Below are 11,262 nucleotides of genomic sequence, written 5' to 3'. Positions count from 1 at the left end.
GGGGCCGGGAGGAGGGGAGGGGCGGGGAGGATGGGGTTGGGAGCGGTCGGTGCGGGCTCAGGGGAGCGGCGGCGGGGGGCGAACGAACTGGGAGGGGGAATCCCTTGGGCGAGCAGATAAAACCTCCTGTGGGCCTAGGGCACAACACTGGGCTGGGCCGGCCCAACGGGAGGCAATCTGCAGCCAGCCAGGCAGGAGTGGGTGGGCGGGATCCCACAGGCCGGCCCAACGCAGGTCGAGCGGCCACCGGCCCAACATCGCGGTCCAGGCCCACGCCACATGAGCGAGAACTCGGGCGGGATTCGAACCCTGGCGAGCCTGGCGCCGCTGCCGTCGCCACCGCCGGCCGGGGGGGCGGCATTTGGGGGCGAGGGAGCATGAGCCAAGGCCGGCGAAGGGGGTCGGAGTCCGAACAGGGGCAGGCGCCGGCAGGAAGGGGCGGAACGGGCTTCGGCGAGAGATCACAGCGAACGGGGACAGAGACGATGGAGGGCACGACACCAACGCGGAGGGGATGACCGGACCGCCGGTGGCCGGGAGCGGCGCCAGCAGGCCCGAGCCGAGCCCAAGTCCAAGCGGCCAGCTACCCCCCACGCCCTGCGCCGGGCGCGACCCCCAACCCTCAATACCCCACCTTTTCCCGCGGGCGAGCACTCCTTGCACGCCGGGCGGGCGCGCCGCGGCGGCCGCGAGAAAGCAGCAGAGCCCCCGCTGCGGGAGGCTGAGCCGCCGTCCATGACGGGCCATGGCGGGCGAGTGGGGGAGGGGGCCAGCGAGCGGCGGGTCGATGGGTCGGAGTCCTCGGGGAGATCCGCCCAGCGGGGGCGCACCGGTGCCTGGGGCGAGGGCAAGCGCAGTGGCGGCTGGGCCTCGGAGAGGGCTGCCACCAGGGGCAGCTCGACCGGTGCCGACAACGGCGAGGACGGACGAGACGAGGCGGACGGCACGGCGATGGGGGCATCGCCCGCGGGATCGCCAGGGGGCGAGGCGCAGGATAGATATTTAAGGGAAGAGAAACTAAAAGTTGGCAAAAATGTGTAGCAATTTTTCATGGGAAGAATACCGGCATGAATTTGGAAGGGGCTGGACAGGACGAGCTGACGAGTTGACATCACATAAAGGAAAGTAATTGCAGAGAACAAAAACAAATATTGAAAGAAAAGCAGGAAATAGTATTGGAACCTAAGAGTGGAAGATGACAAGAACGAAGGATGTGTAAGAGGAATAGAGAGGGATTGGCGGAATTGTTGTTGTATTACTTAGCCTCATGGATATATATATAGGAGTACACGATTCTCTTAGAGTACAAGACAAGTTAGAATAATTCCTAATCTTTCCTATACTATTTCCTAACTAATTACGATATTCAACATCCCCTCACAGTCACAACGGTAGCGAAGCAGACGGTTAGACTGGAGAAAAAATTCAACATAAGCCGGGGGACATCCATCCCCCAGTCGTAACGGCCGAGGCATCGTGGAAGTTGTGACTGGAGTGAAAACCGAAGAAATTGCTCAAGAAGGAAGAAAAAATGAACAGTGTGGCGAACTCGTCGAGCAGAGTATGTAAGACATCGGAAGATGTAGCATATGCACAGGTAAAATGCGTGTAAGAATGGCCCGCACAAGTATTTGTACAGAATAAATATGTATACCGTCTCATATTCATAGGTTAAGAATTTTCATCAACTTTTCCAACGAATTTCGATGAAAACGTGTGCTCGCAGGTGCGTGCCCCTATTAATTTTCGGGATAACAGTGTCACTAGATATTTTGGTTTTCGTTAATTTTACCGCTTGGGTGTGGCTCTGCGTGTGTTGGGGGTGGGGGTTCATGCATGCATGGCGCCAAATTAAGGAGAACACGGCATGCACATCATGGGCGCGCGCGTTCTCCCTTTTGTGCACACACATGCTCCCAGTCGCATGGCAGATATATGCTTGACACGTACAAGGGCACGCACGCACGCCTTGTCAACATTGTTCTTTTCCTTGCCCATTCCCTCTTTAGCTTCACATACACCCTCCTGCATCTGCATGCATGGCCGGCCCGTATGTATGGGCACACAGGGTCAAAGCATACATCCGTGCCTTCAAAATGCCAAAAGAGCCGGGGCACTGCTGCAGGGTGTATAGTAATGTGTAGTCGACGTTTGCATTATAGTAGTAGTATTCTTTCCCCGGTCCTGCTGCTTGATCAAAAGAAGCCATGCCATGGCATGCGCCGTTGCCCGGCAAAGCCTCTACACACAACAAACAATAAAGACACTGTGTACGTACGCATGCACGTACGTACGTACGTGCAGGTGTCCCTCCATCTCCATGTATGCAGAGATAAAAAAAAATGTTACGAGACAGGCCGGCCGGAGGGATGGAGCCTATAGCTAGCTAGACAGCATGCCATTCAATTCGATGGGACGTTGGATCACTGTAAAGATTCTCTTGGCATCGAAATAGTACTACGTATAGGTGTGTGTGTGTGGGCGTTGTTATTTGATCTGCAAGAGATGCAAACGAACAAAAAAGAATTTCTCATATAACTAAAATGTAACAGAAGATTTTTTCTTTTTGGCGGGCTGAACAGAAGATAGTTGAATAACTGTTGATTTGTGCAGCGGTGCAAGCAAAAGGAATTCCACATGCATGCATATGCATGTTTGGTCTGAAATTCACGGAATGTCTTGCCAATCAGTACCCATCCATTGCATACAGTTTTTTTTAAACGTCGAATTTGCAAATTATGACCAATTGATAATATCTACATCCAGAATGATAAATAAATATGTTTTTCTTTTGCAGATAAAATACATATCAGTAAATACATCAGGAATCTTATTTTGATATTATGTTTCGTATTGTATATACACGAATGATTTTCTCTACAATCTTTATCAGAGTTTGTAAAGTTTGAATTAAAAAATAATATACTATTGCATTCTGAAATGGAGGGAGCAGTAACAAACAAAATCATGTACCAATTTACAAATGGAACCTTTTTCTAGTTTGTCTGGAAAAAAATTCTTATTTTGAATCGATTAACAGTTCCCAAGATTAATTTTCTATCCAAAAGAGAATTTGATAGTTGTGCACTCTAAAAATATTTTCTTTTGCGGGAACACTCTAAAAGTAATTTACCATCCAGATTTAGAAATCTTCAACGAACAGTACCGCTGTATACCTTTAGATATAACTTTGCTAAGACTGATGATGTTGAGTTCGATTGACTTACAAACAATAATTTTGACCTAGAAACAATAAGCCCGTTAATGAACCTAGCTAACTGGTGGTGGATCCGACGCATGAAAACGGATGGAGAGAGACAAAAGAAGAAGAAGAAGCTAATATGATTCATACTATATCGTCGGGACCGATTTTGTCATGTGACGCCAACTACTACTATCTGGAAAAACGACGTACATAGTACTGTGCATGAAATGAAGATACTATGGGTTGTTGATGCATCACACAGCCTAGCTTAGCCCACCTCATGGTGTCATCGCCTTATTAGAGAGAGAGAGAGGCGATGCAAACAGTAGAAATCCAAGCCGGAACAGTTGGAGAGGGGAGAGGGGGAACCACGGTGGGAGACCACGCTTTTATTGTGTGAGCTCGAGATGTTTTTTTTTCCTTTCCCTGTTACCAGCGGCGCGGCGGAGCAGCAGAGTACCGTGGGGCTCCGGCGTGTACGTCGCCACAGCCCGCGCCATCGTGCAATCCACGCCCATCCATCCATGGCCATGGGGGTTATGGTTATAGCTGTAGCTGCATGCATGCATGTGTATCTGCTGGTTAAAATTAACCTCGTCTGGACGCTGGCCACTGACTGCATGCATGCCGCGATCGATCGACCTGGAATCTACTGCGTGCACATGTACGCACGTAATTCAGTGCAGTAACAAGCAAACGGCCAGCGGGGATATGGACAAGGAACACCCAATTAACTTTCGTACATGCACATTCTCAAAGAGAACTTTGTTACATGCACATTCTCAAAGAAAACTTTGTTACATGCAACTAATTAATTATGATTAGAGCATTTACGATGAACGGTGTTTTTCTTGCCATTTTTAAAATTTTAAAATATGTATATGTTGTACGTCTTGTATGATAGATGACCGATTATTACATCCGTATCGACGTGACGCCTTGCAGTACTTAAGGACAGTGATTCCCTCAGGTGCTCCTATATAGTACTATTGAAACTTACTAACATCTGATATGATGAGCATGCAGCGGCACAAACACATAGAGTATGTAGAGTATTTAGCAAGGACATGCGAGTAGGTATTATTACATGTTTCGAATAGGGAGAGGGGACATATGTGAAGCAGAGATAAAAGGTTTCCATGTGCATGCGACACTGGTACAGCCACTGTTCACTGACATAATTGTATTGAGTACTTGTACAGCATACGTACCTTGTCATCTACAGAATCATGTGGCGTTCAAGTCTTCTACAGAAGTGAGATAGACGAGTTGCAACCACAAAAAAAAATTTGGGAAGTGCTTTCATACTATCCCGTTCCATTTCAAATAATAAGTAAAACCAATTTTAAAATAGTCACGGATCATAAGATACTGTTTCTACAGTTCAAATCTCTGTTTTGATGGAAATCTCAACTGTTTCAGTTTACTTTGAACAGTGCCGAGCAATAGAGAATCTCTGAATGACTCTGGTATAGTACATCTCCTCTCATTCATTTTTAAAGACGAAGAAAACATCCATATCGATCATCACCTCAAGTTGCTCCTATTTTTAATAATTTCCAGCCCAAAAATGCTACACCTAAGGATTCCAACTTACGGACGGATTGCCCCCCTAATCACACGCATGAATCGGTCCATAGATGTAGCATCTCTCTTACATAATTAAGAGTGTACATCATATGCAGCCTTAGCATAAATTTTTTTGCAGGGAGCTTTAGATAATCTCGAATGCATTTTTTTTGGCAATACGAGTATCTCTAATTTATATTTGGTCTAAATAACCATATATAACACATAGCTGAAAAAGTCGACTTAGTCATATGTGTTAATTTCATATCTTGTAATGGGTCTATCGTAGTTGCCTATGTTTTATAATACTCCTCTTGTTGATGACTTTCGCTTTGTTGCCTTGCATCAACTTAAAAAAAAAGGTCATGTACATCACATTGATTCAGAGGCCGGGGGCTTCATCCTCCTTTTTGAAATAAAAAGGAAAAAGTAAAGGAACTGCAACAATGATCTATCCATATATAACATGGTCTCCACCATACGGTTTTGACCTGTTTATTTTATACATGTATATGCCAGTGCACTAATTACAGTTTGAAAGTATTGTTTTGAGGAATCTAAAAAAAATATGACGTTACCATTGTGTTTTTTAATACTCTAATAGCCAAAGTTACACAAGTTTGCCTGCAAGCTTTTGAAGGAGTTATGTATTTACGTACAGCCGTAGTAATTCTTCAATAAAAAATCATGCAACTAATTTCTTGCTTGAGCGTGAGTTTAAGATCAGCAAATTCATTTGCTGCACAAAGAATAATTAGTTCGTACTGAGAAGATGCATAAATATATGTTTTTTTTTGGCAGAACCTGTAAGCCAAACATCTATAATATTGATTGCTGGCATATGCCATAATTTTGAAAAAAACAAGTTTTTACCAAGTTAATGTCATAGAGAATGAGTGAAGTTCACCTTAAGTTTGCACACAAGCGGTCAACGTCTCTTATTTTGACCCCCGAACTTCAAAAGGTGCAGATTTAAGTATCTAAAAAACAATTTTGTTTGTGAAGCAACCATTTAAAATCATTGGATAATTTATGTTCATGGGCATGGAAAAGGTTTCCGCATATGTTACTGGATTACTCCTACAATCATTCTGATACTTCTACAATCGTTTTGGATGATCTTATTTAGAAATCTCATGATCAAATGTTGGCTGATGTAGGCTTAAAACCCACATCGGTAAATATTCAATAACAAAGTGTGGTTTGAACTCTATTGGTACACCAATACCCAACAATACATGCTTCTATATATATATATTTAAATTTTGATATAGATTCCCAATTTACTTTATAAAATATGCTGACTATCTAGTGTTCCAAGCAACATATACCAACTGAACTGGTAGCTTCAAGTACTAGATTTTTTATCTAGCAAAAGTTGTTATATTGCTTACATGTCAACAAGTTAGCCTACATAAAAAACTAAAAGAGTATACCATCACTTTTTTGTTGAAAATTGAAGGAAAATGTTGGTTCATCATCGTAATATATATATATATATATATATATATATATATATATATATATATATATATATATATATATATGTATATGTATATGTATATTCTTGTTTTAAAAATCCATCCGTCCATATTGTAATTTTTGCAAATGTCATAATATCCTTGACTATGCACAATGAAAGTTTGAAGTCAATTAACTAAAGTCTATTTCACACTACAGCTTGTTTTAAATGGACTTCAACTTGTGTCAAACTTGCTTGAAATCATGCCGGCAGTTATATCCCTTTTGTTAAGTATAATGAAGAACAGTTCCCATCCTCTCTACACTCAAAGGGTAAACACAACAAATTAATTAAGAGTTCAACAAAGCACTAACTAAAAGGAAACATAAGAATAGATCGTCTGAGCGAGTTCTCATATTTGACGTACCATCCATGTATAATAGTCCATCGATTATAGATCAATATCATACATACAAATACAACTGACCTTCTCAAGAGCAAACACATACTATTTATGTTCATGGCCTGCAGTCAAGAGCAAACAAAACCTAAGGTTTAAATTAACCGCGTTGTCCCCTTATATTGGACAGAGGGAACATACTATGTACTTTTATTTTGAGCGAAACACATACTATTTACTACACAGGAGTATCAGCTATGCTATCAAAGATATTAGTCTGATGTAATCAACAAAATGCCTTACTGTATCCAAAAGTGCCAAGGAAAAATCATCTTACTATTTGCACTGTATAACTGCTACTCTACTGCCATGGGTGCCACATGTTAAACTATGTAGACAATTTCTGTGTTCTTTCTTTTATTATTGATGATGAATACAGTATTAATTAGACTTTTCTCAGGGTAATACGTATTTCATTTATAGCATAAGGGTCATAGTACAAGCCACGTACATACCGAACTGACAAAACTGAACAAATAGCAGAACGCTAGCTAGCCTTTGCACAAAGGAACAACATCCAAGAAGTAAATTACAAATAAGAAAAAAAAATCTTTGAGCTTGACACCAACGCCCGTCACCTACCTCTGGCACCACCACAGCAGCCACCAAAAGAAAAATAATAATGGATCACCTCTACACACCGAGCTCGACGCGACTCCATCACGGATATGCAGCTTTGCGGACTTCCAAAGTGGCTCACCGAAGACGAAACCATTACCATTGAACAAATCAGACTGGGGGAACACCCCGGACACGCCGCTGCCAAAGCCAAGACGATGAACAACCTAAAAAACTAAGCTACTTTGGCCTAAAACTATCCACACGCGTGGATCCGGCAACCCCGGTCGTCGGTGGAGGGGAGCCGCTGGAGGACGGCGGCAGAGAAACTCCCTGGCGGCGCTGGTGAGATCGCCTCTTTCTTCGATGGGAAGAAAGAAATATACGCTATGTGGAATGAACATTTGCATATATTTATGTTAAAGTATTTGTATTGTTCCCGCAAAAAAAAAACTACTTGTATTGTAATTTTCACAAAATTTAAACTTCTGCGTTGCCATTTGACAATTATTCCTAGTTAGATCGTTTTGGGGAAGTTTTCTTTATTTATTTCCTATTATTAAAGAAAATAGGATGGACAGAAATATTGTCACAGTAATAATAGGAGAAATGCAAGGGCATTCCCTGTGGCCATTCATTCGATTCCACGCTTAGATTCGCCTTGTCGAAGGCCATGCGCTATCCTGCCTATCGTCCAAAGCCCTACTACAGTAACCAAAAGCTGCATAAAGGGGACATGCATGTAAAACCACGGGCAACTGCTGAATCCCCATGCTGCGCATAGCGTTCAACACTGCATCATAGTATGCATCCAGGACCAATGAATCTCGCAACATGCATTGACAATTAAGATGAACATTGACTACTTTATGAGAAACCTTGACCACTGGTTTGAACAAATTAGCAACAGTTGCTGGACTTGCCAATCATGCGAAAAGATCGAAGAAGAATCCACATCAAATACCATCAAGTTCTTGGCCATGCATGCATTGCACACTCGATCATATGTCGACCCTTTCAATCCCTAGCGATACAGTTGCACCATCGTATGGATCGATCCATGTCCAACGATGATGCAACAGAATTAATCATCACCATAGATCGATCGATCGAGAGCCAGAGGAGGAGGACGGAGATATGCATGTGTGATAGGAGCGACAAGCAGCTAGAACACTGAGGCGGCCGGCCGGAGTTGTTGACGACCATCATGGGAAGCCATTGGGGAAGTACAAGTTGGAGGGGCTCGCGCGGCCGTTGTTGTTCCCTTTGTTCCTCGCCTCGCCGGCCACCGGCGGCGCCGCCATCTCCTGGCCCTGGTACATGAGCGTGGAATTCATGGTCAGGCTCACCAGGCTGTCGTCCGCGTCGCCCCGGCCGAAATTTCCGCCGTCGCTTCCCCCAGCGCCGCCGCCATCGCCTCCCCCGCCGTCGTCACGCGTGGTTACCATGACCGCTGACTGCACGAGTTCGAGGCACAGCCTCAGCTTGTTGGGCTCGATGTGGGTGAGCCCTGGCACGGCGCCCTTGAAGAGGAACTCCGAGGTGAGGCCCCGGAGCACGTCCAGCGGCGTGACGCCGTCGAGCGTCCTGGCGTTGGGGTCGGCGTGGTGGTCGAGGAGCACGGACACCATATCCGGGGACACCATCTCAGCAGCCAGGTGCAGCGGGGTCTTCCCCGTCGGGCCGGCGCGGGAGTTGACGTCGGCGGCTCCGAGCTCCAGGAGTGCCTTGACGACGTCGCGGTTGCAGTGCTGCACGGCGTAGTGCACCGCGAGCGCGTCATCGAGGTCCAGGCCTTCGCCCATGACCATGAGCTTGACGAGCTCGATGTCGGCCGCGTCGAGGGCACGACGCATGCGCCGGATCTTGTGGTCGCGGTCGGCGGCGGAAGACGGCCCGTTGTTGATGGGCAAATAGTGGTGGGTGAGGAACGGCGAGCGCGGCTGGGAGGCGCCGCCTCCGGCAAGTGGCGACTTGGCGCGAATCTCCTCGATCTTGGCGACGACGTCGATGGGGAGGTGCTTGGCGAGGAGGTCGGCGGAGAGGCCCGAGCGTGCGACGAGGTGGGAGCAGGTGGCCCAGAGCTCCTGCATCTCGAACTTGCGCGACGCCATGAGTACCTTCATCACGTCATCCACGGACGCCTCCTTCACCATGCTCTCCAATTGCTTCTGCATCGACAAATTCTCCCAAATGATTATCTAACAAATTAGCCAGTATGATATACTATTAACCAGATCAAAACCAACAACAAATCATCTGCATGAAATGCACTGTTTAATTCCAATTACCGCACAGCAATGCATGTGTACTTGCCCAACAATACCATGACATGCTGCACGCCAGCAATTTTGTTGGAAATGACGCTGTTGGGGACTGGATCAGTGTCCAAGAAGAAACCCTAGCGCAACGCAATCGCAAGCAGTGGGTGGAGGTGGAGATGGATGTGATGTGAGGGAAGCGACAGACACAAACGAGGGCGTGAAAAGACCCTTCCTAGTAAAGATGAGTCAGAGGAGGAGCTCCATGACAAGTGATGCATGACAGTGGCTGCAGAACAGCAGCAGCAGGAGCGAGGAAAAAGCAAAGGAGACTGTGAGAGACTAGAGACGACTCAGTCCTATCACTCGTTCAGTACACACAGCACCAAGAGGAGAAATTCATAGAAAATGGACTGACGAGGGAAGTGAGTGCACTGGAATCTGCAGCAGCTGCAGCCTGCTGATGATGCAGTGAGTGAATCGATCGATCAGAAAGGCAAAGGGGGGCAACCTAGTAGGGATCTAGTCAGTATGAGCTGCACCGGCGCAGACGTCCATGGATTTGATTTTTCTGACCTGCTAGCTTGCATGCTGCCATGTTAATGTCACAAAGGGAGCCTCCAATCATGGCAGGCCTAACTACCATCATCCTTAATGGCGTCGACGACTGGAGATCGAGTTAGCATATGCTTGCAGATCCCAAGAAAAGGGGAATATGAGTGCACTGCTCGCAGCATGGATGGATGGAAGACATGGAAATTCGAATGATAGTGTTTGTTCCCCACCTGGACCAGCAAGGCGAGCTGCTCAACGCCAAAGGAGCGGGCGGCGGCGAGGGTGTCGAGGGCTAGGTCGACGGCGGCGCCGCAGCGGGTGTGCCAGCATCCCCTGGCGCCGCAGCCGGGTAGCGGCCCGCTCTTGGGCGCCGCCACCGACGCCTGGCCGCTGTAGAGGAACTGCAACACCAGCACCAGCACCTCGTACCGGATCGAGCTGACGGGGATGACCAGCTCGGGCGTGGCAGGGGCACCCCCGCTGCCCCCACGTGAGCCGCCACCGCCACCGCCACCGCTGCCGCCTCCCGCGTTTGGCCAGTTGAGAGGCGGCGGCGGAGGCTGGTGGCTCGGGTCGAGGCCGCAGAAGAGCTTCCTGAAGAAGAGGCTCCGCGCGGCGAGCACGCAGCGGTGCGCGTGCACGAGGCGGCCCTCCACGCTGAAGGCCACGTCGCTGAACGCCTGGCCGTTGATGAGCAGGTTGAGGTAGTCGAGCGACAGCGACTTGAGCGAGTCCTCGGAGCTCATGATCTCATGTAGCACTAGTACCCTCCTTGGGCTAATTGAAAAGATCCCAGCTTTTGCACGGGATTTGGAGGAGGGGAGGGGAAAGCAGGCGGAGGGAGGAGAGCTTGTTGGGACCGTGGGGAGAGGGAGAGGGAGAGGAGAGGAGGAAGACGGAAAGGTTAGGGGAGGGGAGGCATCGCGCGGCTAGCTAGCTATCAATCCCCTTTGCTCTACAGCGACACTGCAGCTTGGCTCTTTTGTGGCTCCCCTCCCCCCTCTCTCTCTCTCTCTCTCTCCGTCGAGAGGGAGCTGAGCTGAGAGCGACCAATACTGTTGGCGCTACAGTGTCGTGGGTGGTGGTGTACAGTCGAGCCCACTGTGTTGTTTGCTGTGCGCGCATCGCTGATGGGTGGGGCCATCGCCGGGCGACCCCACCTGCCAATGACGCCACAGGCTATAGCTCTAGT

The 11,262-nt window shown here is 47.6% G+C and overlaps 1 protein-coding gene across 1 annotated transcript; it reads right to left on the bottom strand.

Annotated features, from left to right (window-relative positions):
* Nucleotides 1-8,100: 8,100 nt before the first annotated feature.
* On the bottom strand, nt 8,101-11,043 carry LOC109732579 (BTB/POZ domain and ankyrin repeat-containing protein NH5.2). Its single transcript, XM_020291762.4, has 2 exons — nt 10,301-11,043; nt 8,101-9,425 (listed from the first exon to the last, which is right to left on the bottom strand). Exons 1-2 carry the CDS (start codon nt 10,814-10,816, stop codon nt 8,460-8,462), a joined length of 1,482 nt encoding a protein of 493 aa, XP_020147351.1. The 5' UTR covers nt 10,817-11,043; the 3' UTR covers nt 8,101-8,459.
* Nucleotides 11,044-11,262: the final 219 nt, after the last annotated feature.

The sequence above is a fragment of the Aegilops tauschii genome, chromosome 5 (assembly GCF_002575655.3).
Source record: "Aegilops tauschii subsp. strangulata cultivar AL8/78 chromosome 5, Aet v6.0, whole genome shotgun sequence".
NCBI classification, from domain to species: Eukaryota; Viridiplantae; Streptophyta; class Magnoliopsida; order Poales; family Poaceae; genus Aegilops; species Aegilops tauschii.
This window is presented reverse-complemented; position numbering and strand designations above follow the sequence as displayed.